Source organism: Carassius gibelio, chromosome B19, assembly GCF_023724105.1.
Source record: "Carassius gibelio isolate Cgi1373 ecotype wild population from Czech Republic chromosome B19, carGib1.2-hapl.c, whole genome shotgun sequence".
Taxonomy (NCBI): domain Eukaryota; kingdom Metazoa; phylum Chordata; class Actinopteri; order Cypriniformes; family Cyprinidae; genus Carassius; species Carassius gibelio.
The window spans coordinates 27,915,265-27,934,073 of NC_068414.1; the positions used below are offsets into that span (position 1 = coordinate 27,915,265).

Below are 18,809 nucleotides of genomic sequence, written 5' to 3' on the forward strand. Positions count from 1 at the left end.
TTTTTCATTGGTCCCTCAAAGTTGATTCCTCAAAAACCACACAAAACAAATGTGACGCTACTCCATAGGACCCCAGTTGGTGAATCATTGTCTTCTGAATCCAAACAATAGGTGTGTATGAGGGAAAAATACTCATTTGAAACATTGCTTTCAGCATACTTTCCAAAAAAAAAAAAAGTAAATTATATATATGTATATTCCCTTAGAAATCCATAAATACTTGTATAGTTGCCATCAATACAAAAAGATGTTTTTTTGTAGTCACGACATCATCTTGCAGGTGCAGCCTGCACTAGAGTAGCCAGACAAACCCAGTCAGGTGCAGCCTAATAAAAACGATAGTAAAATAAAAAACTGAAGCTCATTACCATTTTCTTTTGGACCTTTTTTTTTCTGGAATGCACAAAGCACTTTCCCACAGAGATGCAATAGTATTTGGTCATTTTTCAGCCATGACCTCAGTTGTCCTCTCTATGTACACTGCTCTCAGCGGCCAGGAAAAGCACTGAACTGTCTCCCAAATATGCCTCTTCTAATTTTAGTGAAACAGTGGGTAATTATTCAATGTATTAAGCATTAGTCAACAATACAGGTCACTTGGGGGCTTTTTAAACAGTGAATGGGCAGTAAACAGAACAGAATGTTGTGTACGAGCCACCTGTGTATAATAGGAAAATGTTTTACCAATGTTATGGTAGATGAGGCAAGAGTTATGGTGCCTATACACACTGGAATTTATCTACATTTTGGCTTAGAGGACAAAAAGCTAAAATTGATGCACCATCATTTGACCATAACTTGAGAAAATTTTACCTTTCGACATTACAAGTTGTATCACCCCTATAAAGACATTTCAGAATGGCAAAAGCAGAGAGGATTTCTGATTGGCTGAAAAGGTGTGAGACACTCCCAAAAACATTTTTGCTGTTTATGGACCCTGGGTCTGTCATGTAGGATATTTCAGGACACATTTGATTTGATTTGATGTATTCCAAAGAAAACAGCTAAAGCACTTTAATCTAAATGTAAAAAAGTATGTACAGTATTAAGATGACATTGTATTTCCATAGTAAGGTGCCATAAGTAACTGAAAATCTTGTGAAGATGGTTTTGTACCCACTCTGTTATTAAGTGTTATTCCTACACAAACACATCTGGTACATCTATTATTGTCAGAAATGAGTCAGTCAGAGGCCTTTTGAAGGTCTCTTTTTAAATTATCATTAAAACCATATTCAATTACCTCGATTTGGACAACTCAGGATGAATAAATATTATCCAGCATAAAGCAAAGTTTTAAGTAACAGTGTCAGGATGCACAGTACACAGAGTAATATAGTTTTTTTTGTGAAAACATGGCAGAAAGTTGGTTTTAAAAGAGTGCTAAGGGAATTATACAAAGTAATTATATGAATGTAACGGAAGAGAGCCAGTAAGGTTCTGGCTGTCTTCAGAAAAGATTTGATGGCATTTTGATTTTATCTTTGCTCCATGTCGTACGTAATAAAGTAGTCTTCTTAATTGCAATGCTCTGCAGAGGGTATGAGAAACAGCTGTAATTCTGCTGTTCCATAAGCGCCACCTAGTGTCAGAGAGTGGATTTACAGAGTATCACATTCACATTCAGCCTGTGTGCAGTTTTTGTCTGGCCAAAAAACAGAACGAATTTCAATGCCCTGCTGTAAATTTTATGTGGATTCTACACATTTAAAAATTTTGGATAAGGCATCTAGAATTTTTATGAAGCAGATACTATACATATTATACAGTTTATCTAAAACATGCTATTAAATAAACTGTTGTCAGTCATGTTACCATTTAAACTACAGTAGATCACTGGTAATGTTATTGTTTTAGTGTTCATGCAAAAATAATTATATTTATTATTTGTTGATTTTAAATCTAAAACTTGGTGAAGAGATTTATGTGTCTGTACTTTTTGAGCATTTCCAGTACATTTTAACAATACCGTGATGATACTGGTAACTGTGATAATTTTGGTCACTATAATCATGATAATAAATTTCCATACGCTTATATCTCTACTTACATTTGAGAGAACAGAGGATACATTTTTTCATTTCCCAAACAAATGGATTCTCCAACCAAAATTTAGAATTTCCTCATTTACTCATCCAGATGTGTATAATTTTCTTACTTCCATTGAAATCAAATGAAGACCATTTTTCATTGGTCCCTCAAAGTTGATTCCTCAAAAACCACACAAAACAAATGTGACGCTACTCCATAGGACCCCAGTTGGTGAATCATTGTCTTCTGAATCCAAACAATAGGTGTGTATGAGGGAAAAATACTCATTTGAAACATTGCTTTCAGCATACTTTCCAAAAAAAAAAAAAGTAAATTATATATATGTATATTCCCTTAGAAATCCATAAATACTTGTATAGTTGCCATCAATACAAAAAGATGTTTTTTTGTAGTCACGACATCATCTTGCAGGTGCAGCCTGCACTAGAGTAGCCAGACAAACCCAGTCAGGTGCAGCCTAATAAAAACGATAGTAAAATAAAAAACTGAAGCTCATTACCATTTTCTTTTGGACCTTTTTTTTTCTGGAATGCACAAAGCACTTTCCCACAGAGATGCAATAGTATTTGGTCATTTTTCAGCCATGACCTCAGTTGTCCTCTCTATGTACACTGCTCTCAGCGGCCAGGAAAAGCACTGAACTGTCTCCCAAATATGCCTCTTCTAATTTTAGTGAAACAGTGGGTAATTATTCAATGTATTAAGCATTAGTCAACAATACAGGTCACTTGGGGGCTTTTTAAACAGTGAATGGGCAGTAAACAGAACAGAATGTTGTGTACGAGCCACCTGTGTATAATAGGAAAATGTTTTACCAATGTTATGGTAGATGAGGCAAGAGTTATGGTGCCTATACACACTGGAATTTATCTACATTTTGGCTTAGAGGACAAAAAGCTAAAATTGATGCACCATCATTTGACCATAACTTGAGAAAATTTTACCTTTCGACATTACAAGTTGTATCACCCCTATAAAGACATTTCAGAATGGCAAAAGCAGAGAGGATTTCTGATTGGCTGAAAAGGTGTGAGACACTCCCAAAAACATTTTTGCTGTTTATGGACCCTGGGTCTGTCATGTAGGATATTTCAGGACACATTTGATTTGATTTGATGTATTCCAAAGAAAACAGCTAAAGCACTTTAATCTAAATGTAAAAAAGTATGTACAGTATTAAGATGACATTGTATTTCCATAGTAAGGTGCCATAAGTAACTGAAAATCTTGTGAAGATGGTTTTGTACCCACTCTGTTATTAAGTGTTATTCCTACACAAACACATCTGGTACATCTATTATTGTCAGAAATGAGTCAGTCAGAGGCCTTTTGAAGGTCTCTTTTGTCACTTAAGCCTCATGCTGTCAACACATGCCCTGGATTTACAATATTTAAAATCTCAGTCCTTTTCGCACAACAAACAGCGTCTGGGCTTGTTTGGAAAAATCGCTACTTAAATTATTCATTCTGCGGCAACCATACATGAGATTGTGGACAAAAAATTCACCGTGTCATACTACTTAATATGATTTCACCATAATTAAGATGACCAATTAAACTTGAATAAGTTTCAGGCTACCTATGTTGTTTTAATTCACACTCGGGAGACAGCCTCTCCACCACCGCATTTCTCTCATGTGGAAAAATATTACATTACATTTTCATTTGCTTGCTTAGGCTTTAATTAACTACACTTAGAAAGGCTCATGTGTTGTGGATTGGTGAGAGCGTGGGTTTGGAGCCATGAAGTTAACTCTCTCTCGCAGGGGCATGTCTCCAGAGACTTCTTTTACCTCTTCACAAACCGCCAACCGGAGCATGGCACAAAGGAGTCACTTAACTGGTTTAATTAGGACAGTAATCAATTACATCATGTGGTTAAATATTTCTGTGTGAGACGAAAGTAGATGTTTCAGACACCGTTTTGGCACCCGTCACACTCTGCCAGAGCTGCAGAATGTGATGCTGCAAGTGCAAAATCCAGTTTCAAGTGCTCAATGTAGATTGATTTCAGCCGAATCAAAGCTGCGGCATCAGAAGAGACTGGAGTCTGTTAGTACTGGGATTCTTTTGAAAACACAAACACCTCAGGCTTTCGCTCTCCCCCCTAAAAGAGTGAAAAATAAATGTAGAATTGCATATTGCATCTGTTTTAGGCAGATTTTTGATGTCATTTTTAAACATGCCCTTCCAGGGTCCATTTCATTCTTTGAGAACTTCTGAATAAAATAAAATAACTTAGTCCATCTGGACCTCAGTATGGCACATAATGCAGTACAGAAAATTATTGCCATCTCAGGGACATAAGCTAGCATGTGCACAACTTCTGGTTCAAGTATAAGTGAAGTATAAGTTTAGATTGTTGGACTCTTCAGTTGCCTAGATGTGATATATGTGAGAAATTGGAACAAAGCATCTAAATAAACAATCGAGTTCAAATAAAAAAATGTTTCCTGTCACATTTAAATAGGTCATTTTTGAGAGGGAAAAAAGAAAATTGATTTTATATTCTTACCACAATATAGAATTGATCTATAAGTTTCCAAAAATATAATGTGTTTATAATGCATGGTTTGGCTGCTGAGAGGTTGCAGAGCAGACTGTTCCAATTCTCTATGTACAGAATGTAATTGCTGCTAACAGAAGGTACTTCATTAGCACATATAGATTTACATTTTGGGTCATTTAGAGCTGAAATTGATCTAGTTGTGTTAAATGTACTGTCTATTGTTTTGCAATTAAGTCTAAATCTTCCCACCTGCAATGCATTTAATGCTTGCTGCAAATCCAGTTTCAAGTGCTCAATGTAGATTGATTTCAAGAGAATCAAAGCTGCAGCATCAGACGTGACTGGAGTCTCTGGAGCACAAACACCTCAAACAACCCAGCCCCACTTCCAAAAATGATTAAAAAAGAAATAGAGCTTTGGTTTTAAACAAACGCATTGAAGTTGGAAAAAAGTTTGTAAAAAAAAAAAGTTTGTTAAATGTTATTCACCATCAGTTACACAGTAAATATCTCTCTTTTTTTTATTTATTACATATTTCAATTGAATTCTATATGTATGACAGGAAGGTCTGAAATGACTCTCTCCCTTCGGCTCACCTGCTCCTATTTTGGTGTATCAAATTTATCAAGGTATTTGATTCCAATGTGGAGTTGAAGGAAATGTCGAAACATGGCAAATATAACCTGACCCATTTAGGGGCTTCACTGTTGCAAGTAACAGTACTACTGTAAGCTCTTTGAGCTTTCACAAGCTAGTCTTAATTTAAATATAGAGCGGAAGTGAGCCTTTATGCCTGGTTAATGCTCGGCAGTCGTGACATTTTTCTCCTCACCAGGTTTGCGGCTCCTCTGTCTGGTTATTATTTGAAAGACTCGACGTAATAGCCTGGCTTTATCCTTTGGTCACACAGTATGAACACTTGTTTAGCATGTTTGTGTTGTAATGAGCATGTTAGAAAACATGCTGAGTGCATTGAATGCTGACAGAGATGTTAAAAATTCCTCTCTGTATTTTACAGGTATTTATCATGAATATACTAACAGTGTAAGTGTAATTATAGGAGAAAAAAAACCTGCCAGATTGCCAAGGTAACGCCTAGGGGAAATGATTCATAAGGGGAAAGTACTGTGGAGTTAATTGAGATTTTATTTGCATAGGAAGTTTTTGTAATGGGGAAAACTGTTCTAGATGAAGACATACTTAAAATCAGCGAGTTCAACAACACATTGTTAGTAGTTGCCATGGCTGATATTTTGTTGTGTCATTATGTCAGGTGTCTATACTGGGTTAAAAACAAGCCAATTTGGGTAAATAACAGTCTGAAGACATGCTGTGTTAATCTTATCCGACAAGTTGGGGTGTTCATTTACCCAGCAGGCTGGGTTACACATTTAACACAGATGGTAGCTCATTTTGACTAGAATTCTGGGTTGATTTGACTTCAAAGCGGTTATTATTTTAATCTTTCTATAACTCTAGAAATAAATTGATTAACCGTGAATTTGAATAGGCTGTTTTTTCAGTCACAGAATTATTAATTCATACATAGATGACTCAGACCATTTAGATCAAATTACCACTTTGGCTATTTTAAATTAAAATCCAGAAATAATAATGTCTGTGGAAAAATATAGACGCTATGGACGAGCAAATATGTGCTTAAGTCAAATTCAATATATGAAAGCTTTGATTATTATAACTGGGGCCATCTTGAATGGTCACATCTCTTCACTCGCTCTATTGCGGTTGATGTTTGTGTAAATCCTGCAAAAGTTCTACGTGAAGCTATACCATAAACAGTGCAGGTAAACCAGGCATATTTAACCCACAGGTTTTTAAAGCATACAGACACAAAGCCCTCATTCTCACAGAGCACTTCTCAATGTAAACTTCTCTGAAGGCATAAATACACTATTTCCTATAATCTATACACTTTTTTTAGAAAAAGCTGTTTATGTGCAGATGTAAGTAATCAGACGTGTAAATGATAATTTGTCTGTATGCAATTTGCATTGCTGCAATTACAATATTTACTGTAATGTGTTGTTTAAGCAGCTGCAGTATACACAAGGCATCTGCCCAGAAATGATCCTTCAAAGATCTAGAGAGGTCTCAATTAGCTCGTCTGAATTTTCTGGAAATAAATTCAATTATAATTTAATGGCCAGTGTCACCAGCAGGCACAAAACAGGTGTCATGCCACATTTGTGATATACTTGATCATGATTATGATGCATTAGCAAGTGTCAGACTAAGCGTTGCTATTTTTCACTATCAGAAATACGGTTTTATGTCAGAGTAATAAATCTCCTCGATTGTACAGTGGAATGGTCACCTTCCGGGTATAGAAAAAAAGATGCTGAGATGAGCTGAAGCAAAGCCGACCTGACTGTTTCGAATCCTAAAGCAGCCAAGGACACTAATGTCACCTGAAACACAGGCTTATGAATAGCAATGAATCTTTTACGTCATGCTGTGTGGGTATTAAGAATGACTGTATTGATCTGAATGAGTAAGAAGCAGAAGGGTAAATGGAGGGACGAGAAAAAACCTGATGAATGAGATATACTGAAACAAAGGACTTGTAGACGACTGATCGAAAACTATGAGCAGATGTTCAGAGAAAATTTAGGTCAGAAAGGGAATCTTACATGCCCTAGTCCTTTCAGTAGTTCCTTTGTTTATGCAAAATACTATGTTGCAAAGTTTCTCCATGTCCCACATTTTCTTGCTCTTTCAGGAGAGCGGCTCCGTCTACTTGCAGTTCTTGTGCTCCACTGGCCTGCAGCTGGAGGTTATTTTCGAAGTTCTGGAGGAGTTTGATTGGACGGCTTTCTCTGTGGTTACCACACGCCACCACGGCTATGAGGACTTCCTGGCCATGGTAGAAGGCATGATAGATGGCTCCTTCATCGGCTGGGAGAGAAAGAGCGTGGTGATGCTCAACCTGACTGATGACCCCGGAGGAGCTCGTACACGCAGGCTGCTGAAAGAGAATGAAGCACAGGTCAGGAGTGGCCATATAAATGCAGTTGATTCTGAACGTCTCGTAAAAATGCTTCTATTTTGTGCATCAGATACATTTTGTAATCAAATACATTCACTTAAAGATGTTATTATGAGCACAAACATTTTAGTTTAAAAATAAACATCAGAATAGTATTTGGTTTGTTTCTCTTTTGCTTTAATGATAACAGCGTTCGAGCAGCTGCTTGAACTCAACAAGCTCATGTAAAACCTAATGATCAGTTTCTCCAGCATGATCTGGGAATGATCAAAGAGCATCTTGAGCCTCAATGGAAACAAAAGCATCTGACTGTCTGTACAAAGAAGTCACATGATCGCTGTTACAACATTACTTGCAGTTGATTAGTTATATGGCAATAGTGCAGGATTATTGATTTCATTTATTTCACTTTTTAAATACTAAAAGGGTTAATTTTGTTTCGTTTTTACGTTTTGACATACTTTTATTTATTCAAATCAAATCTCAAAATCTCACTTTCTTGAACATCTTTTTACGTCTTTATGCAAATCATAAAATGTTTTTTTTTTTAAATCTTCATATAATCCAATCCATTTCGTGAACTGCACTGGAAGCTCTTTCTCTCTTTTGCGACTGTCCAGTTCATTCTCCTCCTTTCACTGAACTAACGTTCCAGCTCCACTAGCTCATATTTCATCCCCAATCCCCCTTTTTTTAATTCAAAGTGGCTTCTCTGCCAGCGCAATTAACAACTGTATTACCAAATCAGTCTTGGTTAATTATAGAAGTATGAATATGACAACGAAAAGAGAAAAGGCAGCTCTAATGCCCCAGAGCAATTATTCTATAGCACTCCAAAATCAGCAACATAAGGTAAAGCTCCTCATGCGTGGTATAAGTCACTTCCTCCATATTCCCAGCTTGATTTCTCGATTAACCTTCTCTCTCATCGCTCATGTATCTGCTCCATGCTTTCTTTTTCTTCTTACTCTCTCTCTCACTCTCCTGCGTTCTTTGGCCTTTTCGTGAAGGCTCCCAAAGAGAAGGAGGTTGCGTGACCTATGAAAGGGGAGATGGCATCCGTAATGTTACTGAGCAGCGTGACATTAAATGACAGTTTCCTTCTGACCCAAAGGTGGCCAACTCAATTCCCGACAGGACTGGCCATGCCAGCAGACATCCTCGACGTTCAACAACTTGACTGATTAATTCTCCACAGTGTCCAAGCACCCAGACTTTCAGAGCCTAATCAGTGACTGATACAGGAGCACATTCAAAGTGCCTGTCACGGTTCCTGCATGGAAAAGAACGAGAAAAAAATTGGGGTCAGCTTGATGCAATGTGATAGGAACTTTTTCTCGCAGTGATTAAACATCAGTTTGGTTTTTGTAAGGGCCCAACAGACACATGCTACATCAAAGGGCAGATGTTATCGGCGAGCTTTGTTTTAAAAGTAAAAATCTGCCTCCAGTGATTTGCTTTGAAACATAAGCTTGCTAGCTTTATTTTATATTAATAAGCTTTACCAAAAAGACGAGCATGATAATAAATTGTAAATGTAAAATGTTAACTGCTCCATTATCAAAACTGCTATCAAAATGAATAATGCATTCCTCTTTCACAAGTGTTTAACAATCAGAGGCCCAGCGTAGAATAATTGCATCAGCTGTATAAAGTAATCAATGAATAAATAATTTTCACTATATGTGGGTTAAAAACAACACATTACAGCAGTGGTGTAATGTAATGAAGTAAAAATACTTTGTTACATTACTTAAGTATTTTTGGGGGGTATTTGTACTGTACTTGAGTTTTTATATTTCAGCCAACTTTTACTTTTACTCCACTATATTCCCTAATTAAAATGTATACTTTAACTGTGATTCATTGCCCCTAAGTATATTTGTTACTTACTACAAAATAGTCAGATGAACATAGACTGCAGGAAAACAGTTTTGACAAATCAGTGGTCTGGGGTTTGAACATGTTTGCTCATGTGCAAACAAGTGCAGATGATTATAATTTCCACTCAAGTCGAGGCTGGAGTGTGTGATATACAGCATCGTCTGTGATAATATGATGTTGTTGTAATGATGTGCAATCTGATGTTATCTAGTAGGCTATATCACCAAATCACACACTATTAAAACTCTATTAAAACTCAATATTGCAGGCATTCTAAATTGTAGACAGCAAAAATTCTTCTGTATGCTTTTTATATTTATATAGTTTAATATAGGCCTAGTTAACTTAATCTATATCACAAAAAGAGTACAGTTTCTGCAGATGTGTGAACACATTTAGTAATAATTTTATACAAGCTCAGTAAAGCAATAAGTGACTTACATTGTAGACATAATATCGCTTGTTTTTACTCAATTTTGACAATGAAAATAGTTATTTAGTTCTAAAACCTATTTATGCATCAGTAACTGCAGGTTAATTTCATCCATGTCCCGGCTGAAATACATTCAACTGTAGGCTAAATCCTATTTCAGATGCAGATTCCAGAATTTTTTTCTTATGTTGGAAAGTAAGGACCGGAAGAAGTGCTTCTTATTCTTACCCAAAAAATACAAAATGTGTGTGTGTGCTTGCTTTATTTACTAGTACTTTTACTTTCAATACTTAATTACATTTAAGATTTTAAAAATACTATCTGTACTTAAGTAAAATAAATATCACGTACTTTAAGACTTTTTCTCAAGTAATAAACAAATTCTTAAAGTTTGCGTTCTCACCAACTGGCAGTTTTAGAATTATATTTAAGGAGATGTTTATATTTAAGTATTTTCATTTATTTTTGCCCATGAAACAAAGAAAATAAAACCCATGGCCAATGAAAAAACATCTGGCGGTGTAGTCCAGTAGCAAGAGCCTAGACTTGCCCTGCTGGAAGGTCAATTGATTCCACACTTCTACTTTCGCTGCAGTTGTTATACTGTAGGAATTGTTGGAAGAGTGCAGGTCACCAGTCAACAACCCTCAAGAGTAGTTTTATCTCCCTGTCAGGAGCCTGTTGCTACATGTCGACAAGTGGGATAAGCAACCCCATCCCCAGCAAGAAAAACAACACCCCTGCACATCAAAGTAATTTCAAGATGTCTGACATCCCTGACCTTTTTCTGAAACGTGTGAAGAAAAATCCTGTGTACACCTTCCATGATTTGAGGTTACCAAAAAAAAAAAAAAAACCTTGGTCATGCTAAGGATACTGAAGAACATGAGTTAGCACATGTATAACAAGCTGACCAGATCACTCTGTTCCGATAGGACAATCTCTGAAATTATAGAAGTATCATGAGCTGCCAGAAAGACCTTATTGGGCTTGATGACTGTAATTCGTTTTTTTTTTTTTTTTTGCCGTCACTTTAAGTCAGCATGATATTCATTTTCCTGATTAGATTCTTTAATATTCTTTGCATGACCAAAGTTATTTTAATAAACCCCTGATCTTCTTTGTCTTTCTTAATGTGACATTTTAGAGTAAATCAGTAAATTGAATCAGAAAGAAGTGTCTTAAGTTCCATTTTAATTAAACATTACAATGATTTTTTCTTATTTTCATCATTATGCACAAATGAATGAACATTAAGTAAATACATTTAGATTTTATGTCGACTTTAAGATGAAAAAGTGGTTCCTTTTGAATATTTATTCCTTTCTTGCTCTGCCATTCTCTACAGGTGCGACTGCTATATTGCTCACAGGAAGAGGCGGAGCACATTTTTAAGGCTGCATGGGCATCAGGGCAGGCTACTCCCTCACATATGTGGTTTGCGGTGGGCCCGGCTCTGTCTGGACTTGGTCTTGAGGGTCTTCCCAAGGCTCTGTTTGCTGTGCGACCCCAGGGATGGAGGGATGAGCCGCGACGGCGAATTGCAAAGGGGGTGTCAGTATTGACGCATGGTGCTATGGCTTTACGTAGAGAGTACAGCGGGGCTCGAGGGACAAGCTTTGCTGGGAACTGCGTGACGGATGGAAATCAAACACAGAGGGTACCGGATAGAATCAGGTGAGAAAATCAAATTGAAAGCTGATAAATTCACAGCTTTGTTGGGTGTACATCCCTGTCTCATCCAAGAAGGAATAGAATATAGACTGTCATTCAAAATTTAGAGGTTGGTAAGGTTTTATTCATGCTTTTTTTCTCTTATGCTCTACAATCATTTTACTTAAACAAATTATGATTAATTTAATGTGAAACTTACTAGCAGTTTCTAAATTAAAATAATTGTTACCACCAAATCTTTTCAGTATCAAGCTAAAATTTGGGTCCACAAATCACATATTTTAATTTTATGACATCTTTAGAAAATCATGAATAAGTTTTTTTTGTTTGTTTTTTTAACCATGATCTATCTGCATATAATTGCAGGGAGATAAAATTCCAGCTGCATTTGATTAAAGGTACTGACCCAAATTAAGTCCTGACTCGTTCCACTCAAAATTGTTAAAGCATTCATTTGATAATAAATATTGATTACATTTTTGTTGTAATATATCTCCCCACAGTTTCCTGACACAAACTGAAATCTTTATTTCAGGCTGTTGTTAATTATGTATGAACACTACACTGACTTTGTACTGTTAGAGGAAATGGCCCTAAACCGGGTGCATCATGAACAGCAAAAAAAAACAAAAAAAAATACATTGTAACAAGTTTCTGTTTCATCTCTTGCAGCACAAAATTCAAAGAGCGGTGCCAAACAGTGCGACTATGATGATTGTATCAAAAACCCCTGTTGTCTGTTTCCTGGGTCTCTTTTCACCCATCACCCCAATGAGGCCACGTGTGTTCAGTCACACACACATGCCCTTAACCTGCATTTGATTTGTGTTTGACAGCCCATACTGCAGGGATTTGCTGCCTGTCAGTCATGCTTCTCACAAATCTCTCAATCTCCAAAAAACAGTGGCCTCAAACAGCACTGTCGACTAGTCTTTATGGTGGGGGGAGCTCTCTCGGAAGTGTTCATGTCACTCAGGCATGAACTGAGAGACTCATAAATCTTTTAACCACCTTCAAAAGTCAATCACTTAAACATGCCATCAGGTTAGGTTAGTTGACCCTGCCAGTTTATTTTCATACTGAGCGTTCTCTCATGGCCACTTTACAAGGACTGTTATCAATCATTGGATTTAGTTTGTTGTGACATCTGTATAATAGATGTAACCAAAATGATCTGTTTTTTTTTTTTTAAATGAATTTCTCTACTCTTTGCCTGAAAGAGGTTTTTGTTACTTTTTGCTTCTCTACCTCAAAGTATTGCAACATCTATTCCTTCAGGGAGCCAACGGACAGCCCTTTTTAAGAACTGCTGCTATATTTTGCTCAAGGTTTCCCATTGATCTCTATTCATTAGCGCTGAGCACGGAATCACTTCTATAGATCCTGTATGAGTGCTTTCGTACAGGTTTTTGTTTAATTTCAGTTTCTCATTTAATTGTTTTCTTCCTTATTTTGAAATCATTGCAAATTGGGTTGGAAACTCATTCAATCTTCATGCTTTTCATATTGGATTTAAGCAGTGGGCGAATATGACACCATTAGTACATTCTGCATAGCTTTTTGTAGGTTGGTCACAGAGCACATTTTTGTTCTCTAATTAATTTTTTAAAAAGGGTGGTTGTCCGGATCATATTTCAGTTCCAATATCAAAACTAGAAAAATAAGAATTTATACTATATTTTGCATATTGTCTTTTTTTAGGACCATTAAGATTGTGACACTGTGACATTATTTTCATGACAAATTACCATATTTTCCTTCATTACAGCAATATATCAGGTTATTAGTTTGTGTGTAATTCTTATTATTTTCAATGGGAATTCTCATTTGGTTCTCATTAAATTGCTTTTCAATTTAAATAATATACCATCATTTGTTCCACCTTACGGTAATGAGAGGTTTTTTCTTTTCTTTTTTTTCCTCCATGTTGTGATAAGGAGAATTTGGGGGAAGTTGTTATGAAAATATTTTAACGATGTAAAGACAGTGTTCTTTTGGACCCAATTAGCTTTAATTGTGTTAAGAGTCATACAGTTGTTTGAAACGACATACAGGTGAATAAATGATGCCTGAACTATTCCTTCAATGGTCCTACAAATAGGTTGCCTTTTCTTTAAGCAAACAATAATTTCTATTTCTGTATTTTTTGCTTGTAACTGTCATTGAATAATAAAAAAAAAAAGATAATTGTGACTTTATTTCACAATTGCGATATCATTCTTGCAGTTCTTGGAAGAAATCCTGCAATTGTGAGAAAATTGTCATAAAATGTCACAACTACCTTTTTTATTTTTTATTCTGTGGTGGCAATGGGCTCCCATAGAAATATGAGCTGAACAAATTTCATGCCAAGTATGGTGAGATTAATGTGGTCTCTTGACATATTTTGACTGATATTGATAAAACTTTGAGTTATGAAGCACCCGTGCTTGATATTTGAGCTTGTGGTCATGTATTAGTGAAGCTGAATTGATTATTATAATGGTGGTCAGCTGGATAATGGAAAATTACAATACAGCTTCTATTATGAATAGAAATCATCTACGATCCACTTTTGAGTTGATGAAATAATGAAATACTGCTTTGATTTTTATTTCTTTGTCCTCATTATATTCCAGCGTTATCTGCAGTCCAATCAATGGTACTGGTTCACAGATTACACATACGGTTGCTGTATATTATACAGATTTGTCTCTGACCATCGCACCATATGACGTCTGCTCTGGAAACAGTTTAATGCAGTCACTCCAGATAAAATATGAAAGCAGATGTGTCATTAGAATCAGTCATTAGGGGCTGGCGCATTAGATGGGAGCACTGGCAGTACTTTGAGAAAAGCATATTTCAACAGACCTGTTTCCCCCTACTGCTAACTTTTTGTTACTGCTTAAGTTAACGGAGTGTGGTGAATGCTCACCTGTACTCCTGCCCATTGTTATTGACCCTTCATCACCTTTCTCCTTTCCAACTTTTCACCCTCTTTTTGGGAAGTTTTCTCTCTCATTTCTCATTGTTTTGCTTTATTTTAGTCTCTCAAATCCCCCTACTCATCCCCCCCCCACTTCACATCCTCCCACTCTTTCATGCCCGTGCATTTCTTAGTCCTTGCACTCTTTCATAATATCTCTCTTCTCTCATCATGTCGACAATACTGTCCCCACTCTAATTCCATCTCTATCTCATACTCTTCAGTCTCTCTCGCACTCATTCTTTCCTGTCCCCCTCCTTTTCTCCCACCCTTTTGTTGGCCCCCACTGTCTCATCCCATCATTTTTCCTCCGCGCTCTCATCTTGCCCCTGCAGGCGGCTCTAAAGAGGCACGCATGCGGTGTCGTTTTGCATGTAAATAGGATAATTGGTTATGGTGCGCCGAATGCAGGGGGAAATATCACAGACTGTCACCAATGGAACTGATCTCACAGCCGCCCGGCTTCACCCACACACACACTCAAACTCAATCTTACTCTCACTCATTCACTCACTCAAGGTCTGCTCCATCCCTCATTCACTCACTCTTACGCCCACTTCCTCCTATTAACTCATGCTGTCTGTGCAGGATGTCGCAGCAGTATTGACGTCTTCAGCCAACTTTGCCAACTTCCCCTCTCTCTCTCTCTCTTCACGTATTGCATTGCCCATGGTTCCTGTCTAGATGAGCCTAGAGGCCCTTTTTGAGCATGATAGGCATGTTAAAATGTGCCTAGAAAGCATTTTCAGGGCATCACTCTTGAGCTTGAACATTCATTCCTAGACAGCATTTTGGGTACTTAGAAGGCATATTTGAATGTTCCTACTTACAGTACATTCTTAGGCATCATGGGCGAGCTTAAACATGGTTACGGAGACAGCATTTTTGACCATTTCAGTTAACTTTTTGAACCGTTTGAACCCCGAAAATGCTGTCTCGGTCTTGTTAGGCTTTGAAACAGCCTCTCTCTTTATGACTTTTGCTTATAGGGTAACCATATTGATGTTGTATACAGCCATACTGCTTTAAGATACTCTCTTTTTCAAACACATACACACACGCACGCAGCTGCAGAGGGCAGTGCCTCTGCTCATCACCATACTAACGCTTTAATGGACACATTAAAACCCCTCAAATGTTTCTGATGTTTAAACACCCCTCTGATGTTTAAACATTCTGGATCTCTCCTTATCCTGTCCTGGTGTGTGCACCACACACTTTCCCCCCCTGCCTTCTCTTCCTTGTGTCTCCAGGCTTTTTCATTTTACATTCCGAGTGACAGTACATCACTGCTACTTTTCCATTTTGTGTCAGGCTCACGCTCCCTTTTTCCTGCTTCTCTCTTTCTCGTCTTCATTGTGATGACACAAGTGACATCTGTATTCTGCTACGTGCTGTGCTTTAGGTTGTTTGTTCACCCCACAATGTAAGGCATTAGCAGAACACATTTAATGTCAATGGCTGTGTCGCTATGACAACCTTGCAGGGGTCTAGAGCGATGGAATGAGGGAAGTGTGAGTGCTGGCATTGCAGACTCGAGGTTGATAAGATTGTCATGCTCTCCATTGCACTCTCGAAATCAACGCCAGATAAATTAATTACGCCTGATCAGACGGTTTCTTTAATTGCCGATCCGCGGGCAGATTTCACGTGTTACAGATCGAAGAAGTTTAAGAGCGATTTGTAAACTCGATTATGGTTCCCCTGTGAGTGTGCATGAAAAATGAACAGAGCTTCATTTCGTATTTCTAAAAGTGTTTAGCGTGCCGTTTCGAGATGAAGGAATGAGAGTATGGCTAAGAAATACCACTCACGTTCTTTAAACAGGGCATTTAACCAGAAGCCCTGATGATTTGAAATAAACATAATCTCTTATATAGAGCCTTACATAAATTATGATATCAAGTACAATTTCTCCCAAAGACACAATTGGAAAGACTTATGAGACATGTCTCATAAAAACAAGCCTAGCATCCAGTACAAAGACTGGCTAAAATAAATAATGAAAAACAAGCTGGTTGAAAGTGTCTTTTTCTCTGGCCATTACCGCATCACCAGTGAAAAGAAAACTGCTGACGAATACCCAACGAGAGGAGCAGCTTCCACACGTGCAGGAGAGAAAGATTGCTCCGTTGTGATGTTCACGTTTCGCGTCTGTTCCAGAGTTTGGGTGCTACTCGCTTGTTCCTAGTTGTCATGGCAACTAACAAGAGCATCTCGGCAGCATCCAAAGAGCTCCAAACACTGAATATTGAAAACAAGCCATTGGCGAGATGACTGCCGTGTCCTGCCGCCGATCTGGAAGTGCGATAAAAGCGCAATCAGAGCCTTGGCTGCGGTGCCTCAGGGCATGTCATTCATCCTCCATCCACCCAGTTCCTCTTTCATAGATTTATCGAATCACTCCTCTGTGAAGGTTATCCTTTACTTTACCCTTGTTTTTTCCATCTGTACATCACAATTTTTCTTCATAAACTGTGAATACATTAATAAATTTTTTATTTATTCTGGCATTAATGTTTTCATTATGTTTTTCCACATTTATTCCATAAATACATCTATTCATCCATTTTTTACCTCTCTATTTCTTTATTCAACATTTCATTCATTCATTTAATTACATTTTCCAACGATTTTACCCTTGAAACTATTCTTCAGTTGTTACCATTAATCCCTTCTTATCTTATTTGTTCATTTATTCATGAAGTTGATCCTATTTTACCTGTCCATTCATTTATCTTTTCCTCTTCACTTTTGTGAAGGTTATCTAATCTAATTAAATACATTAATTACAAGTGGTGATTAATTAGTCTAATTAATCGCTAATTAATCGCACATCAAATTTGGCTGAGAAATTACTCCCAAAAGATCATTTAATGTAATTGTTGTAAACAGACATTATAAAAAGTATCTTCAGCAAGAAATATTTTGTTTACTAAAATTTATTACATATAGGGCCCCATCATACACCCGGCACAAGTGTTTTGCTAGTTTCAGCCCGACGCAGTTCTCATTTTCCTGTCCTGCTCCGCGTTGTTTAAATAGCAAATGCATTTGTGCCCATTTGAGGAACTGAAAATAGACTGCACTATAGACCAGCTAAGACCTGGTCTAAAGTCAATGGTGCAGTATGTTAAATTTTCTACTAAATAAAGAGCGTGTTAGTAGAAAATGTGCCTCTGTGTGGGTCCACAATGCACATTTACTTTGTTTAATACACACAGAGATGCGCAGCAGCACACAAACATGTTTAAATATGAAACAATAAAAGATTAAAATGTAAAACAATTATTATAGTGTACATAAATATAAAAATGCCGATATATAGCGATTGCATATATCAGAATTATGCTACCTGTTTGCTCGTGAACAAGCAGCTCCGTTTAATCTCTGGAGACGTGTTCTTTTTTTTGCTTGCAAATTCCGCCGTGTAAATAGCAAATCTACCATGGGAGATGACACTCGGATTGGTTTATTGCACGTTACACCCAAAAACACGCATTACTCATTAAGAGAATAGGGACAACCTGTTTAAATAATGCGTTTGGGCACGCAGACCCATTGTTAAACTAGCAAAAGTGGATTTGGATACGCCTTGAGTGAACCTGTGCCGTGCACTTTAGACCATGATTTAGATCATTAAAATTGGGGCCATACTCTTTTGGACCATGAGGGTAAGTAAATGATGACATAATTGTCATTTTGGGGTGTGTGAAATATACCTTTAATAATTTGTTTTATTACTTTTATTATTGCTATGGAAATATGAAATTATTTTTTAATGAAATGTTACTTTAAATAATAAACTAAAACTGCCAGTAGGTAGTAGTAAATGTCTCAATGATTAAGTCATTGAGTCATTTATTCATTCAAATCGTTCAAATATCTGATTCATTCAGGTGCGTGACATCAAAGTACCACAAGAGCTATTGAGAGCAGATGGCTCCTTATGCTTTTGAATCACTCTCACGGTCCTTTGATTTCAAGATACACCCGACCAATCTGTGCAGTGCTGCTTCAAATCCAATGCACCTATGACCAATGGTTCAACACACCTAATGGTTCACCCAGTTTGTTCAAAATGTGGATTAAGAGATGAAATGCTGCTTCGTTCTTTAGTTCTGCTTTGTCTTTATATTTTTGTTGCCAAAATTTAGGACAACAGATAACATTGTGTCTAAAATAACACAATATTAACTTACGTACTGAACTGTTGTATAAGATCAGTATCACATTTGCACTCGTGATATTGCACTTAGCCTATTGCTCGTGTGATATTGCT

General features: G+C 37.1%; 1 protein-coding gene across 1 annotated transcript in view; it reads left to right on the plus strand.

Moving 5' to 3' along the window:
* LOC127979689 (glutamate receptor ionotropic, NMDA 2D-like) overlaps positions 1–18,809 on the plus strand; it is an 83,337-nt gene that overhangs the window by 37,714 nt on the left and 26,814 nt on the right. The window contains exons 3-4 of the mRNA XM_052585288.1: positions 7,302–7,568; positions 11,234–11,562. Of these exons, the coding sequence (XP_052441248.1) occupies positions 7,302–7,568; positions 11,234–11,562 (596 nt within the window). The remainder of the gene's footprint in view (positions 1–7,301; positions 7,569–11,233; positions 11,563–18,809) is intronic.